The sequence below is a fragment of the Penicillium taxi genome (assembly GCF_028828555.1).
Source record: "Penicillium taxi strain IBT 34144 chromosome Unknown utg000004l_segment0_segment0, whole genome shotgun sequence".
Lineage (NCBI taxonomy): Eukaryota > Fungi > Ascomycota > Eurotiomycetes > Eurotiales > Aspergillaceae > Penicillium > Penicillium taxi.
Genome location: NW_026643206.1, coordinates 2,606,970 through 2,623,661, shown reverse-complemented (window position 1 = coordinate 2,623,661; position 16,692 = coordinate 2,606,970). Strand labels below are relative to the sequence as shown.

Below are 16,692 nucleotides of genomic sequence, written 5' to 3'. Positions count from 1 at the left end.
CGCCGGGTAACCCAGGGCAGTGGAAGCGACCCATGGACATAGACCTCGACATTCCAAGGTTGGAAAACCTGGAGATCAAATTTTCAGCTGTAAACACTATATAAATATTTCGTAATTAATCACCTCATCCATGCACTAATAGTCATCATTAGATGTATAGTCCACATTAGGCGCAAACTTCAACTCAGTGGCGCCAACATCAAAAACGGTGACTACATTCTTCTGGAAGGTATCACCGAGGATAAACACATCCTCAGAGTAATCATCACCACCATCAACGATACCAGTAATGCAGATATCATTGCCTTCATCATCAGTACCAGCGTACAGGATCAAGTCGAGCGGGTTAATGGTGAAGGCAGTGCCGCCGATAGTGATGGTGTGGGTGGGAGCAGTGGCTTTGCAGTCTACGACGTAGGCCCCTTCATCTGAGTTATATGTGGCTGCAGGCTCGAAGGCAGCATTTACAGCATCGGCGACGGCAGTAGGGTAATAGTTGAGGGTTGTACCAGAGTCGACCTAGTCAATGGATCAGTATATTCGCTCCAGTCAGAAGTGCATAAGAATTCCAGGTACTTACAATGTACTGAATATCGGTGCCCCCTGCGCCAGAAATGGTCTTGCCATTCACACTGACTGAGTCAATGTTGATAGTGTAAAAGTCGTAGCCTTTGCTGTATCCTTCAATGGAAGTGATTAGGATATCGGTCGAAGTCCAGGTTTCATTAAAGGTAATCGGGGGAAGACCACCAAGAGTCAGGTATCCTGCATCGCCAGAAACATCACGAAGGATAGCAAGGCTGAAGTATGAGTCGACCAGACCGTCTTTGACCATTGTCGTGAAGATGGGGTTATATTCTACCTGTTCAAAGCCATCGTAGGCACTCGTTCTTGGGTCTTTGTTAGTTTGATAGCAGGGTTAGATCGACGACCTCAGGATATGCTTACAATAGAGGGTATGCCAGACCAGTCAAACCAGACGTAGTACTGTCTCCTTCCCATGCACTCTCGGTGACAATAGCAATTTCCTGGTCAACGGTGACATCGGCCAGAGTTACAGTCTCGGTGGCTATATAACCATACAGATATTCACCATCACCGTATTCAATGCTGAATTCCTCATTGGATATCTTTGACAGAGTACTATCAGGGGTATAAGTTGGACCAAAGTCGCAAGCAGACTCAGTCGTATCCTCACCAGTATCAAGATCGATACAAGTGAACCCCTCCTCAACGACCCAGGTATCGCTAGATCCTGTATCAACAATAACCTCAAAAGTCTGTGTTCCGATAGTGATGGAAGTAGCGTATTCCTCACCCTCGGCCAGGGAGATCAGCGTGCTACTTCCAGAGGTGGTGGCCTTTTTCGTTTTGCCAGTCAGGGAGGCTGCGCTATGAGAGCTGGCGCTGGTTGCCTTGCGCTTCTTTAAAGGCAGGACATGTGAGGACTTGTCCGGAGTGCGTGAGGCTGTTTGGGCTGTGGGCTTCCACGTGGTGATGTTTACATCTGCATTCCGACTTTGAAAAGTTCTTCTGGCGATATGGTTGACAGGGGAGTCGTGAATGGGTGCTGCATTCGCCGTTAAGGCAAAAAGAGCCAGACCCGTGAAAGTAGCAGTGCGCAACATGATAGTTTATAGAAGATAGGATAATAGAGATGACAGTCTGATGATGTGAACAGAGAAGCATTAAATAGTTTTCAATGTATTTTTGGACTAATCAATTTCTCTAGCTCGGTAGGGTCTTGACTCTTCAGGAATCTTACACAGCGTAGCATCATTTAACTAACTTGGGAATAGTTACATAGTGGCGATGAGACTGTAAGTGATAAGGCGGAGTCCGCTTACTAGGATAATTAGTATGGACCTGCAGGTATGGATATGAATTTGTGAATAGCCCCGTATTCTCGGGATACCGACGGAATTCCGAACTCCACCGCGGTCACTCCTCTCGGCCTGAATAGTAGATAGCTTATATTGGGAGAAAGCAGGTTGGAAGAAGTGTCAATGAACTCCGCACTCATGCGTTCTCAGCACTTGATCACGCGATAATAGATCCATTGAATGTTCGCAGGGCTAACGTAAACAATCTCTTCTATCCCCAATCGAGACGAAAGGTAGCATTTGAAAAATGTATCATAATAAGAAATCTCAAATTGACTTCAAAAAGACTGATAGATCAACATTCTATACCCAAATTCAGCTCAAACTGCTGGGCTCATCCCGGAGGTCTCGGAGATATCTAGGGTCCAAGGACAGAACTCAACATCTTGTTAGATAGCTACATAGGTATGTTTTTTTTTACAGCGAATCCATTTATCCTTAACTGCCTAGGTGCCTACTTCAGCAGCAAGAGTCGAATGAGTCTGCCCAGGTGGTGCCACTAATAATTATTGTGTCACTCATCAATTCTCTCCATTGCCCAAAGTGGATCAATACTCCGTGTCTTATACACTTACCTAGGTACTCCACCAAGCCACGTCACATTTTGCCAACTCTTTTCGCACCAACTGATTTTTGACCAGAAATTATTCCGCATATAGAGGAGATCAACTGCCATTGATCTCCTTATATGCTCAAATTTAGGTCAGAAGTGACCTGAAAGACTAATGAGTATCGACGAAGTGATAAATCAGTCCAAAGAAGTGGTGAATTCATAAGACATAAGACCAAGGAAAAGATCTAGTCTAAATCCCAAGAACTCATCAAGTCCGTTAAATCATTTATTAAGATGAATCTTCCAGCTTGGATGTAGTCGGGTCCCAAGCACATGGGCTATACTGATCAGTCTCGAGCTCCTGAACCTCCTCTGGCGTAAGTGAGAAGTCGAACACATCCGCATTAGCATCAATGCGAGAAGGTGTGACACTCTTAGGTAGCGGAATATGTCCTTTATCCAAACTCCAACGGATAAGCACCTGAGCTTCAGTTTTCCCATACTTCTCCGCTAGCTTTTTGACCATAGGCTCTTCGAAGCGCTGGCCGCGCACAACAGGGGCATAAGCCTCAACTGCAACACCACGCATTTTGCACCAATGGACAATATCTTTGCGTGCCAGCCACGGATGAATTTCAACTTGATTGACACTCAGGATACCACCCTTACCCTTGCCACCACGCTCGGCTTCAAGCTCACTGATGTGTCGCTCTAATTCATCTAAGTGGTGCACCCCATAGTTACTGACTCCAATTGAGCGGATTTGACCAGCCTCGACAGCTTCAACAAGCTGCATGATAATTTTTTAGTATTGGAAACGGGGATGATGGGATTTTGAAGCACTTACGGCTTTCCATGCACCCTTACGGTTATCAGATCCTCCGAACGGGCAATGGAGCAGGTACAGATCTATGTACGAAAAATCCGTAGCGGCAAGGCTCTTCTCAATCTGCGCTTTCACCTCGTCATAACTGATGTTAAACGCCTTGCTGGTGAAGAAAACTTGATCGCGCGGAATCCCAGATTCACGGATTGCATTGGCACATCCGGCCTCATTACGATACATCGCTGCCGAGTCGATCTGTACTTGATGTTAGAAGATCGAAGATGCCCATTTCCGCTAATGCTTGCAGCGTTGAAACATACATGGCGATAACCGGCTTTGAGAGCTTGGAGGCAGCATCGCTCTGTCTCTTCTGGTGGACTATGGATGAATTAGTGGGTGAAGTCGAATGAATTAGGAAAGCCGTACGTTTTGTAAACCTAGAATCATTCCAAAATGAGTAAATATCACTATGCAAGGGGAAGATCTGAATTTACTCCAAATCCTAGACGAGGAATCTCGTAGCCGCTGGGAAGCTTGATTGCCGAACTGATGGTGGCCATTCTTGGCAGTGTGAGAAGATGAGGGGTTGAGATTGAAATTAGTGCGGGGGTCCTCATTTATACCTAACGTGAATGATTACGATATCCCGGTACATAGACCAACTACCAAGGTAAATAAACAACCTGTGGACTATTTCCGATTTTTACACCTGGGCCTCAAATATTTGTCGATTTCTTCCTTTGAACATCGGACTTGTTCGGAAATAGCTTAAATCCGGACTGTTGCTCACGTCCAATCTTCAAACATTATATGGGTGACAATATAAGAATTGAATCACAAGAAATTGGAATTACACTAATCTTTGAAGAGTTGAATATTGAGAACTTCTAAGGTCTTGTCGCGTGGCGCAAACAAACCTTAAACTCGAATTTTATTGCATCCTGATGGTGTCGAGACTAAAAACCTCATCTTCATCTTTACTCATTTTCCTTGAGATAAACTATCTACATACCTAGGTAGGTAATTAAGAGAGATATCTGAGAATGCATTATTGAATCCTTATCTCATGCTTGTGGTCGTTGAGGTTGACACCCAACCACAAAACGTCCCTGCATGTTTTGTATCTGGTATACATCATGATCACGTTGCTTCTAAACACGTATTTGTTATGTATCCACCAAGAGCTATCCTCGATGATCAACTACTTTTATTATCACCATAGGCTCTCAGCATCGGGCCTTATACCAGATCCATAAAGATGGCTCCATAAAGATCTTCTCTAATAAGTACTTCGCAATCCATGATTGTATTTCGAGATCGGTGCCACTTGCTTCACTCCCTCGAGTTCCTGTGGGCAAGCTCTTTACAAAGTTAATTTACCGCAAAATGACTGAGTTTTCGCGATTTCTACAGAGCATATTGAAACAAATGCAAAGCCTTGAAAGCTTCAAGTGGTTTCATACTTCGTCATTGGATATCAAGAAAGGCAACCTTGTCTGTGGGATATTCCACACTGTGACTCGTTCTAAGAATAGAGTGGAGTTCAAATTGAAGAAAAAGATGGAAGAGTTGCTATAAGCCTTTATCAAATCGACGACGAGATGTCCTTGAGCAGCGAATTTATGATATGGAGGCATGAGACTGACAACTGAGTTATGCCACTGAAGGCACATTTGCTCACTACATACACCGCATTGAAACTTGGCATTTGGTGACGACAGGGTTGAATTACTTGAAGCGAAGCCATGATTTGAAATGTTCCTTTTGTCTTGTCCACTTTTAGAGGCGTATAGTTCCATGGCTATGAGAATGAAGGGCTTCATGTTCTTTTGTTCTTAATGAAGATTGGAGTCGATTATTGACTCTTTTTACTGAATCAGAAACTAATTTTATTTGCTCAAAGAAAACTGAAGGAAGAATAGGTACAATGGACTCATATACAATCGTTTTGATTTATTTTTGTTTCAATGAGAACAAAGGCCGGCATTCCAACGTTCTCTAAAGCTTTCTCTCTCGGATGTTGCCGAGACCATATTTCGACGCAGCTTTTCTTTGCTATATAATGATCGCTGAACTATACCAAACTATCATCCAATCCTACTTTTCATTTCACTAGCAATCATGTGCCATTGTACTTATTACCACTACCTAAAATGTGGGCACATTGCCAGCTTCAAAGTGTCCAGCTGTCCAGCTTTCATCACTCAACTGAGACATCTCTCCAGCACATCTGGCCATATTTCATGCCGTGAAGTAGAAATAACCCATGGCCTCCAAATGCAACAGCAACCTAGCCCATGTGCGCAATGTGAGCTAGATCTCATTCGCAATGGCGTTGAAATTCTATCGCCGAGATCCACTCAGCCAATTGAAGGTCTTTATGCAGCCCGGCCTGTCCTCCAGTTCAACGCTCGAATTTCTAATAGTCAGGTGAATGAGGGTTCAACCAACTCCAGTTCATCACCTGTTAGAGTAGAAAATATCGATGGGTTTCCAAAAGAGCGATATCCCTACACTGTTCATTACGCATGCTCATGCCCGAATTGTAATAGCATGGCCTCACTAGAAAACACCAACCTGGCCGAAAGGAGTGGCATCACAAGCTCCATGTGCCCAGAATGCAATGGCAATCAAGATAGGCCAAACGGGACCTTGAATCATCTAGAGGGAGATAGCTGGCTTTGGAGGGCTGAGATCTCCAATGTATCATCACCTATTTTGGCCGCGCATACGGCCGACGATTGGGTTCATGAGTTGGAGCTCGCACCGATCCATATGACCTCGCGGGTTTCAAGCCGGCTATTCCATAAACGCCAGGTCAGGGACCCGACCAATGCCAGCCCTAGTACGGAGAGCTTATTACATAGCTTCTCTTCATCAACTGAGAGTTCACCTACCAGTGTTCCATCAGGAAATCAGCTCAGACCAGTCCGAAGTGGAACACCTTTCGTACGCCGCGATGCCATTTCGCTTCAAGGAAGTCCCCCTCGACATTTTCTGGCTGCTATCTCTGAAGAAGATGCGCGTCATCAAGGCCTTAAATTTCCATTGCGTATCGGAGGTCTTTACACCAGCTTAGCATGAGAATTTCCTATTTGGACCGATCTATTTATTTCGTCTCTGCTTACGCATTATGTCTTTTTTGGATTTCCAGCTACATAGAATGAACTTACATTTGCAATCTACACCACTATTATGTACTATGGGTCATTATATCTATTTACTTCATTTAAGTCGGACATCTCCCCGGATCTATTCGGTCGGTATTGCTTCGGGCTCGGGAATCACGGCGATGGTGGGCTGTCGGACTTGCTCCGTACCCCAAATGTAAATAAGTTAAGCCCCTCATCCCATATTCTAAACATATTACATCTTAATAAATCTAGAGATCTACTGCAGTCTACTTCTGCTAGCCAATCTATAATGTCTAAGCCATCAATCGGCTTTGTTGGTCTGGGAGCCATGGGTTTCGGCATGGCTACCCATCTAGTGAAGGAAGGATATCCCGTTCATGGATTCGATGTCTTCTCTGCTTCAATAGAGCGCTTCAAGGCTGCCGGCGGTATTCCAGCCTCCTCACTACAAGATTCTGCCCGCGATAAGTCATACTATGTGTGTATGGTAGCGTCTGCGCCTCAAGTGCAATCCGTTCTTTTCGTCGAAGAAGGCATTATTTCCGGTAAGACAATCTATTGTGTTCAATTGAAGCAGCAATATACTAATGAATGACTCTATTGATTTAGCTCTCCCACAGAATGCGACCCTAATTTTGTGCTCGACAGTTTCGGCTTCTTATGCCAAATCCGTTGCAGCGGAGTTACAATCTCGCGGACGCAGCGATATCCATTTCATCGACGCACCCGTATCTGGCGGTGCTATACGTGCCGCTGACGGAACTCTTTCTATAATGGCCGGTGCACCAGATAAGGCGCTGGAGAGCGGTAAATTTCTGCTCCAGGCCATGTCCGATGCAAAGAAGCTGTACCTAGTACCCGGTGGTATTGGCGCAGGAAGTAACATGAAGATGGTACATCAAGTACTGGCCGGAATTCATATCCTTGGAGCGAGCGAGGCAATGGGCTTTGCGGCACAACTCAGCTTGGACGCGACAACGACGGCAGATGCTATCAAGTCGTCGAAATCATGGACGTGGATGCATGAGAATAGACTTCAGCGCATGCTTGACGAGGACTGGAATCCTGGTGCTAGTGCTTTGACTATTATATTGAAGGATATCGGTATTATCACAACTTCTGCACGCCTGAGCCAATTCCCAACTCCTCTTGCTTCGACGGCTGAGCAGATTTACCTTTCTGCTCTTCTGCAGGGCTATGGAGCCAAAGACGACTCATCTGTGGTCCGTCAGTATTTCCCAGAGCCTATTTTGAAGGTTTCAAGCATTCTGTCGGCCGAGGAGAAGGCAGATGCCCAAAAGCTTGTGCTTGATATGATGGAGTTGACAAATCTCGTTGCCGCGGCTGAGGCCATCGCATTTGCGAAATACCTCGATGTTGACCTGGAGCAGTTCTTTTCCCTGGTCAGTGATGCTGCGGGATCTAGCCGACAATTTGTGACGAAGGGGCTGGAGATGATATCAGGCGATATTACCGAGGATGCTGAAACAGTCGACGAGGCTACCTCTCGTTTGGAGAAGGCGGTGCAAAAGGCGAGAGATCTGCACTGTCCATTGCATCTTGGAAATTCGGCGTTGAGTGTTCTATACCTGGCTAAGAAGGCTGGGCTGGGTGCCAGTCGCAGTGCCAAGATAATTGATATCTTCCAAGGTCAGGTATAGTGCATTGTTATTAGATAGCTAGCGTGTATTCTCATTCACCTTGCCCAAAATACCTACTTATCGTGGAAGGCTACTAAAACTTCAATCAACGATGTAATATCCATGATGCTCAGTGATTCACTTTAGGTAAAAGAAGGGTGTTGAACGACTGAATTGTTATTCATCATCTGGCTCTTTCATTTTTTTTTTTTTTTTTCAATTTTACGTGCTAAAATAGGAAGAGCACTGGTGAGTGTACATGTATCGTCTGTGAAAGGAAGAGACACTTCGAATCCGACAGTAACAACTTTCAAGGTCTCCGGCTTTAAATTTGTCTGGCATATGGAATCAGTAGTAGACAAACAACTAGATAAATTGAAAAGATAGATGAAAGAGTGAAAGAGTGAATGTAAGAAGGATCGGATCAACTCCGAGAGTCGGACAACATGCGGACTTTCCCAACCATCGGACAGTTCTCCGTGTAACGATTATCTCTATAAACCAAGCTATTCGCAATTCGAAACCTGTATTGATATTTTCATCTATCTTTTCTACCAATTTAAAATTTCAAAGCTATGTCACTCGCAGACAATCGCGCCCTGCGCATCCTCGACCATGCCGCCGACAACCACTACGCCGTCCCAGCAATGTGCTGCTACAACGTGGAGGGAATTCTAGCCACAGTCCGTGCAGCCGAAGCCAAGCGTTCACCAGCAATGATCCTCCTCTTCCCCTGGGCCGTGAACTACGCCGACGGAATCCTAGTTCACGCAGCCGCAGAAGCCACACGGAACGCCTCAGTCCCTGTAACAGTGCACATGGACCATGCGCAAACACCTGAAATGATCCGCCGTGCTGCAGACCTAGGTGGCTTTGACAGTATCATGGTCGATATGTCGCACTATGAGAAAGAAGAGAACCTAGCTTTAACGCGCGAACTGACGGCTTATTGCCACGAGCGCGGGATTGCTACAGAAGCGGAACCGGGGCGTATTGAGGGCGGGGAGGATGGTGTTGCTGATACTGCTGATCTGGAGGGTTTGTTGACAACACCGGAGGAGAGTCAGGAGTTCGTCAATACTGGAATTAATTGGTTGGCACCGGCTTTTGGAAACGTGCATGGCGAGTATGGGCCTCGTGGGATCCAGCTCGAGTATGATCGACTACAGTCTATTAATGAGACTGTTGGTGGCCAGGTGCGCCTTGTTCTACATGGAGCGGATCCCTTCAACAAGGAGATCTTCCAGAAGTGCATCGAGTGTGGTGTTTCGAAGATCAATATTAATAAGGTGCTGAATAATCCTTATATCAAGGTTCAAAAGGAGAAGGCTGGGAATGTGCCTCTGACTACATTGCTGGAAGAGACCACGAATGCTATGCAGGAGGCTGTGGAGAGATGTATTGAGATGCTGGGTTCCGAGGCAAGGTATCCTTGAGATGATGATGGAAGGAAAGAACGCTTCATTAAATTGTTATTATTCAGGCTATCTGATGTTACTTTAACAAAACTAAACGATATCCTAACACTAACACGCCTTTTAAAATTAAGAGAACTTTCTTGGATATCAACGAAACCCAGTAAACAAGCAATTGCCCCCAATCCCTTGCTGGATACAACTAAATGAAATAAACACGCGATTAAGATATTAAAAACTGGAAAGAGCGTTAGAACATGAAAGTTAAAGGAGTGTACTAAAAAAGCTTACATTATTAACGACGCAAACCGAGCTCACCGATAAGGCCGCCCCTAAGCAGCTCACCTAGCATGTTGCCTAGAGGGGCAACGACGCCAGAAGGAGTAGGAGTGGCAGAGCTGCTGGCAACATCGGAGCTGCTCGCACCGACACGGCTAGGTGAGGGGGAAGCCTTGTGAATGAGAGGGGTGGAGTAAGGCTTGGAAGCTGACACCACCGATGAGAAAGAGCTTGGCTGGAATTTCGATGACAGATCCACGGAGGAGCTGGGGGTGATTTTGGCCACCTGTGAAGTGGGAGTACTGTGAGATGATGCAGCAGGTGAAGTGGTAATGGGAGTAATGGTGGCAGAGGCCATGATCTTATCGAAAGAATGGGCCCGAACAGAAGGTGTAGCAGAGGGAGTAGGAGTCTTAGAACTTGGCTCATAATCATCATAATCTGGAGTAGCAGAAGGCTTGGCATAAGGAGTAGATGTGGGAGCCTCGGAAGTTGGTGTATTATCGTCATATTCTGGAGTAGCAGAAGGCTTGGCATAAGGAGTAGATGTGGGAGCCTCAGAAGTTGGTGCATTATCGTCATACTCTGGAGTGACAGATGGTGTGACAGATGGTGTGGCAGAAGGAGTAGACGTGGGAGCCTCAGAAGTTGGTGTATTATCGTCATATTCTGGAGTAGCAGAAGGCTTGGCATAAGGAGTAGATGTGGGAGCCTCAGAAGTTGGTGTATTATCGTCATACTCTGGAGTGACAGATGGTGTGGCAGATGGCGTGGCAGAGGGAGTAGACGTGGGAGCCTCAGAAGTTGTTGTATTATCATCATATTCTGGAGTGGCAGAAGTTTTGGCAGAGGGAGTAGACGTAGGAACCTCGAAAGCTGGCGCATCGTCGGCAACTTCCGGAGTGGCAGTGGCAGAGGGCGCAGGTTTGGAAGTTGGCTTATCAGTTGGAGTTGGAATAGAAGGAACAATGCTAGCCTGGCCGGGGAATAGCTCGGAATCAGATGGAGTTGAATCAGAGTCCGTGGGAGTTTCAACCTTAGCTACAGGAGCCTCCTGTTTACCCTTGGATGCCCCCTCCTTGAGCTTGGTGGCCTCTGGGACAGCTATTTCAGGAGCTGGAGCCATTGCTGCATGAGTAGGAACAATAGCATTCTCAGTAGCAGGGGTTGGCTCGGCCATAGGAGCAGCTTCTTGAACAGCAGAATGAACCTTTGGCTTTGAGACTTTAGCATGAGTAGGAACAGGAGCGGCGTAAATCTCGGCCGCCTGAACCTCTTCCATGGCAGCCATTGCAGCAGGAAGCGAGTTCGACATGCTGTCATCATCTTCATCTGTGACACTGGAGCTTCCTTCCATCATGAAAGGAAAAGTTGTGAAAGGGTCACTGTCCTCGGATTCTGGGCGAGGATAGGAGGGTGCAGCGACAGCACCAATGGCAAAGATTGCCAGAGAAATATACGAATAGCGCATTTTATCGGGCTTGGGGGACTTGCCTTGCTGGGAGTCGGAAATGAGAGAAAGAAGTCGGAAAAAGCTGCTCTATGGGACAAGGGGCGCACGGGGTGTGGAATCTTTATGTAGACATCAGTGGGATTCTTGGGCTTCATTCTGAAGCGTGGCTCTTGCGCCTATCACTTCTTCCATGCCTGGGGCATAAGTTAGACAGGCTGGCAGTGAGCAGTGTGGCATTAGGGGATTGCGATACTGGTATGAGAAATCACCTAGTTAGGGCATAGCTGAATTCCGGTGACACCTGTACCGAGTTATGGTTGGTCCCTTTGGAATGATCATCGCGAAGATTGCCTTTGCAAGGTCCTAACACAATAACATTCATCTCGCATTTTGATAATACGCGCCTTCGGATGGAACGTTCTTGTACTGCTAGACGCGGCTGAAATATACCTGGGCTGTAACAAAGGCTGGTTAAATTTGAAGATTAGCATACAAAACGCCAGCGGCGGCTCAGTCACTAAATAGGGCTTGGCCTGAATAGAAGCAGATTAGACGGGTTTGATTGGTAACCCATTCTGTACCTGTGGTTGATTTATCTACATAGAGATAAGCTTTTGATTAAGCAATACTAATGCAGCTAAGACTTTTTTAAGGATGAGGATCTCTTCGTGCTTGGCGGGAAAATTCATTGTCTCCTATCTAGGGGTATTCTAGTAAGCAAAAGTAATGCCCCTAGCAACCCTGACAGCCCCTTGCAGCACCAGTGGATCTCTATTATGAATGCCATGCTTATTTATATATGATGCCCCAAGTGAGGCCTACGTATTTCACCCTGTCTCCGCCGTAAATTCGTTCTTCCACTAAATATCTGGATGTCGCAATCTTGCCAAGGTTGAAAAGAACAAGATGTAACCACACTTACCAGCCCCAGACTTGATCTAATTTGTTCAGCCCTGCAGCTTTTTCCAGCTCTTGGAACTCTCTGGCATCGATACCTAGCTATTCAGCCTCCATTAAGGAGGTCGAATGGCGGCGGAGTACGCAGGGTCACCCGTGGACATTATTTTTAGTTTCCAAATTCCTGTGGAACAGTGCCATATCCCGGAAGATACTACCAAGCTTACTGAGTATAATCAATCCCAAGTATCTTAAGCTTTCAAAGGAATTTTCAGCCACCGTATTGGTCTGTTCATTCACCACGAAGGATTTTATCCCGGACAGGGTGTAAATAGTGCTGTCATCCATACCCCCTGATTTGTAACCTCGGAAAACTTAAGACGCTTGAACTTTTCTATTCAGACAGACGGAAGTAGTTACTTATGATTCTATTCCGAGGTTCAGTGCCCGGATGCCCAGAGCGGATCTCGGGAACTACTATCTGCTGGTTTCGGATAGAGATGCATCTATGTAGTATCTAGACACTTCGGTCAGAGACTTCGGGATTATTTAACTAAGATCTGTGAGAATTGTCAAGGCTCCAAGAGCCTTGCAATCCTTTGTTAATCATCTACCACACCGTCTAAAATGAAGTTTTTTAATCTATATTCATGCGCGGTGATTTCCCTCATCAGCTTGCCGAATTATATATTTGCGGCAGACTTCTGTCCTCGAGATGCCATTCTGAAGCCCAACTTAAATCTCCTCGTCGAGCAGCATACTTGCCTTCTGAACTCCTCGAATGAGGCTGGTCAACTCCCATGGGGTTCATCATATCGGTGCTTGGACGCGAAAGGATTCCAGTATCCACGTGCAAACAACGGATACAAGTGTCCTCGTGACAAAATTTAAATCTGACTTGTGAGAGGAATGAGAAGTACGTCAAGGTGCATTGTGAAATGGTGTGCTTTTCGGGGAAGATGAAACGACTTGAAGCTAAGGAACTATCTTGTCAGTTTTCCGTATCCATTGCGCGTGTACCTAGTGGACATTTAGGGGTTTTTTGGACATTTAGGGATTGTTTCAACTTTTGATGATTTGATTGGAGGTCCAGAGTTTGATATCAACACTGATTCCGTGCTTCCTCATTTGGACTCTCAGGCCGCAATCCTGGGAAAATCTTGGTGAAAAGATTGGACCTTTTCAGATTCTAACTCGATGTTCACTCTCTCGTTTGCCCATCTAGGCAGCTTTAGTGCTTATAGTGATAGCCGTGCTTACGTTGTTGATATCTTGCTTATGGTATTAATGTTTCAACGAAATATCAACTATGATACTAAGGGTCAAATGGGTGGCCTTAAGACGATTCATCCCAATGTATGGAGTATAAATTGGATCCTAAATCTCGAATCTTGAACGCTGACATTCTGAAGAACCCGTGAAAATCTTCTTACTTTATTCCAAGTTTATATTCGAACGAAATGCTGCTCGATATCCTCATACAAACCATTTGGATAGTTTCTGTGCTGGCAGCTCCTGCTGATATCCTCAAGTCTAATCGATCCTTTGCGAAACGCACCAGTCCTGAAATTGCTGATGGATTTACAACCCAGCATAAAACCCAAATAACAGACGGATTCAAGGATGCTCTCAGACTAGCAAAGACCGTTCAGACGGCGCCAGACGCAACTGTGGATACCATCCTGGAAAAGTACTTCGATTCTAGTGACAAGGAGACTGTTATGGGTTTGTTTTTTTAAGGGGAAACTCCGAAACAGAAGAGAATCTGACTCATTTTGCAGATTTATTCAAAAAGATCACCGGTAGTGATGACCAGTATGCCGGCAACTCTATATTGAGCCAGATGAACGTTGTTCAGGACTACGCCGATAAAAAGGGCAAGATGGGCTGCTATGATCCCACCATCTATGCAGTAACTCGCCGCTATACCACCTCCACTCCAAAAATGATTATCTGCGATTCCGGATTCGCGTTTGGGGGTATAGACAAGTCGTATACCGATGTCAGCGCTGTCACTTGCTCGACTATTGGGAGTATTGTGTCTAAAAAGATGGACTTTCTGGGAGCTACGATCTTGCACGAGTACACACATTGGCGCTCATTGGTTGTTCCACCGCTGTCGGAAGAAACGGACGATCTTGACGGTGGATATGGGCCCTGGGAAGCCCAGGAAACCGTTCCCAAGAGCGAAGCGCTCAAGAATGCCGATAACTTCACTTGGTTTGCGATTGAGCTGTTTTGGACTGTGCATTGTGGTCGTGAGTTTGCTGCTCCCGAACTAGATTCGGATGAGGATTGTGATTCGGATGACTATTAGGTAGCTTCGTGCTAGAATTTCCATTTTGTATTGAGGCCAGGCCCTGGAGGAAGATAGAGAGCCTGTATCTTCACAGATAAAGTATTTTCAATAAAGTAAACATTGTTGGAAATTCAGAAGCACCCGTAGATTCCTGGGGCCAGGCCCTCCAGCCCTAGAGCCTAGGTAGCCTTGCAAAGTCACTATATTGAATAAATTCGTCATCAAACCCATAGACAAGGCTGTTCGTGCCGAGGCGAGGTCACGTAATCTCACATTCGAACCGGAACTCGTCTTATAATGTACTGGAACTCACGTCAGCAAGCCCCTTAATTTAACTTAAGGTTGCTTTTGTCGTCTCTATCGGTCATTAATCATTTCAATCCAACCTCAGCATCATGTCCGAAAACTCTCACCACCCAATAATATCTGTCACGCTGGGCTTATCGCCTACGGACTTCTCTATCGGTCCTGGCTCCCCACCCACATTCACTATTACAGCAACCTTGCTTTACGACAAGCCTATCACAATTTTGACATACGCTACGATATTCAATCTTGATCTGAGCCTACAGCGCAGCAACTTCACCTGTCATGATATCACAACTGGTGACATCAAACCTGTAGAACTAGACTACACCAAAGGAGGAAGAAGGCCTTCTTTTAATCGCGAGTCTGGTGGGCGTGATGATCGGTACTTTTGCACGTTAGTGCCAACGATCCCTGTTGTCTTTCAAGAAGAATTTTGTTTGGCAAACCAGTCTGAAGATCTTGATCTATTTGTGGCTGGACACAAGTACCGTCTTACGATCAAGAAAGGAGAGAAAGTAGCTTGGTGGATGACCGGGTCGAAAGAAGAGGTGATGACGCCTCCAGGGAAACGGTCTGGGCTAGGGCACGCTAGTGGAGGGCCGATTCTTTTGGAGGCAGACGAGTTGGAGTTTAACGTGGTCTGAAAAGACAAGAACATGGCTTAGTCTTGGATCAGAAATCTCAAACTATACCGACAAATACCAACCCAACCTAGTACGCACTAGTTTGGTTTATTGATTTGGCCAAATTACCAAGGTTGGAAAACGAGAGACCTTGGGAGTTCCCTACCAAGAATAATAGTCCATGAATGCATCTTCATTTATAACCTTCATAATTCTTTCATCGGAAATCCTGCCCAGATGCTGCTACTTAAGATGTTTTCCAGCAGATAAACCACCACGGTGAATACATGTCACAGAGAAGAGGGTGTTTCCAGTCACGCTTTCAACCATATCTTGGAACAATCTGTTCTTCGACATTATGAATCACATGGAGGGTCAAGTTCTTCGCAAGCGAGAAGTCTATAGCTAGTGCAGTCTAAGCAATGGACAGAATTTAGCAAAGACTTTCCCTCAACCAATCGTGCCTCTTTCTCTCTATCAAAGGAGAAAAGATCGTTCAGAATCATGATTAGCTCCATGACAAGTTCGGCAGGTGGATGTAGTGGTTGGAGATCTTTGGGAGTCACAGATACAATCTGTTACAGCATCTTACGCAATCGAATAGTACTCTACACGGCTACCAGTTGACCTTGCAAAGTTTCAGGATAGATTTGAACAGATGATGTCATAGCAGATGGGAACACTTGCTCAATATCAAATTTGCGGTAATTAGCTGACTTGTCGGGTTGACTTCTTTCGTTTGAAATGATTGATTACTTTGCTGAAGCTCCTAATCGCCCATACTTGCAGTCAATTGGTGTTGAACTTATCTTTTTTCGTGAAGATTGAGATCATGGACTGCCTAGGTAAGACCTGTTTATAACTTTTACTTCGATGATATCACTGGTATGATCATCAGCATTCATAGGTGGGATATATCATGGATCCGTATTGGCGCACATCGCGCTTATTGGAAAATGAGACAAACTCCAGGTTAATTCAGACAACATGCAGTGTCCGTGCATGAATGTTCATAATGTAGTACTGGAGGTAATAAGTAAATACGTAGTTAGTAAGAAATTTCAGTGTTCACAATCAGGCCTGACGTTTATAATTTACCTAGGCATTGAAATTGAAAGAGATAGGTGAGATGACGACCCTTAGAAGGAATCGCACAGGTGGAAGAAACTTTCATTCAGAGTATACCTAGGTAGCCTCTTAAGGTCTGTTGCATGAACCATGATTGAAGCGGTGTGCTAAAATTTGAAGGATCAGCATCCATTTTTCGATATCTATTTATTTATGCCATATTATTTGAAAGAATCCTGGCAACATATTATATCATTTTATACAGGTCCAGTGAAGCAAAAATAATAGGTAATAGTATCTCATTAATGATGAA

At 45.3% G+C, this 16,692-nt stretch overlaps 8 protein-coding genes across 8 annotated transcripts; 5 read left to right on the top strand and 3 right to left on the bottom strand.

Moving 5' to 3' along the window:
• Positions 1–135: 135 nt before the first annotated feature.
• N7495_005893 (acid protease) lies at positions 136–1,628 on the bottom strand (the record flags this gene model as incomplete). Its single annotated transcript, XM_057208544.1, has 3 exons — positions 136–519; positions 581–890; positions 949–1,628. 3 exons carry the CDS (start codon positions 1,626–1,628, stop codon positions 136–138), a joined length of 1,374 nt encoding a protein of 457 aa, XP_057062318.1.
• Positions 1,629–2,725: 1,097 nt separating this feature from the next.
• N7495_005892 (aldo/keto reductase) lies at positions 2,726–3,822 on the bottom strand (the record flags this gene model as incomplete). The annotated part of the gene is made up of 5 exons (XM_057208543.1): positions 2,726–3,226; positions 3,284–3,517; positions 3,583–3,640; positions 3,689–3,699; positions 3,757–3,822. The coding sequence occupies 5 exons, from the start codon at positions 3,820–3,822 to the stop codon at positions 2,726–2,728; spliced, it is 870 nt and encodes a 289-aa protein (XP_057062317.1).
• Positions 3,823–5,815: 1,993 nt separating this feature from the next.
• On the top strand, positions 5,816–6,346 carry N7495_005891 (uncharacterized protein; the record flags this gene model as incomplete). Its single annotated transcript, XM_057208542.1, has 1 exon — positions 5,816–6,346. One exon carries the CDS (start codon positions 5,816–5,818, stop codon positions 6,344–6,346), a length of 531 nt encoding a protein of 176 aa, XP_057062316.1.
• Positions 6,347–6,685: 339 nt separating this feature from the next.
• Positions 6,686–8,057, top strand: N7495_005890 (NAD(P)-dependent oxidoreductase; the record flags this gene model as incomplete). Its single annotated transcript, XM_057208541.1, has 2 exons — positions 6,686–6,941; positions 7,006–8,057. 2 exons carry the CDS (start codon positions 6,686–6,688, stop codon positions 8,055–8,057), a joined length of 1,308 nt encoding a protein of 435 aa, XP_057062315.1.
• Positions 8,058–8,611: 554 nt separating this feature from the next.
• On the top strand, positions 8,612–9,472 carry N7495_005889 (class II fructose-bisphosphate aldolase; the record flags this gene model as incomplete). Its single annotated transcript, XM_057208540.1, has 1 exon — positions 8,612–9,472. One exon carries the CDS (start codon positions 8,612–8,614, stop codon positions 9,470–9,472), a length of 861 nt encoding a protein of 286 aa, XP_057062314.1.
• A 274-nt stretch (positions 9,473–9,746) lies between these two features.
• N7495_005888 (uncharacterized protein) lies at positions 9,747–11,201 on the bottom strand (the record flags this gene model as incomplete). The annotated part of the gene is made up of 1 exon (XM_057208539.1): positions 9,747–11,201. One exon carries the CDS (start codon positions 11,199–11,201, stop codon positions 9,747–9,749), a length of 1,455 nt encoding a protein of 484 aa, XP_057062313.1.
• Positions 11,202–13,540: 2,339 nt separating this feature from the next.
• On the top strand, positions 13,541–14,397 carry N7495_005887 (uncharacterized protein; the record flags this gene model as incomplete). Its single annotated transcript, XM_057208538.1, has 2 exons — positions 13,541–13,805; positions 13,862–14,397. 2 exons carry the CDS (start codon positions 13,541–13,543, stop codon positions 14,395–14,397), a joined length of 801 nt encoding a protein of 266 aa, XP_057062312.1.
• A 377-nt stretch (positions 14,398–14,774) lies between these two features.
• On the top strand, positions 14,775–15,332 carry N7495_005886 (uncharacterized protein; the record flags this gene model as incomplete). The annotated part of the gene is made up of 1 exon (XM_057208537.1): positions 14,775–15,332. One exon carries the CDS (start codon positions 14,775–14,777, stop codon positions 15,330–15,332), a length of 558 nt encoding a protein of 185 aa, XP_057062311.1.
• Positions 15,333–16,692: the final 1,360 nt, after the last annotated feature.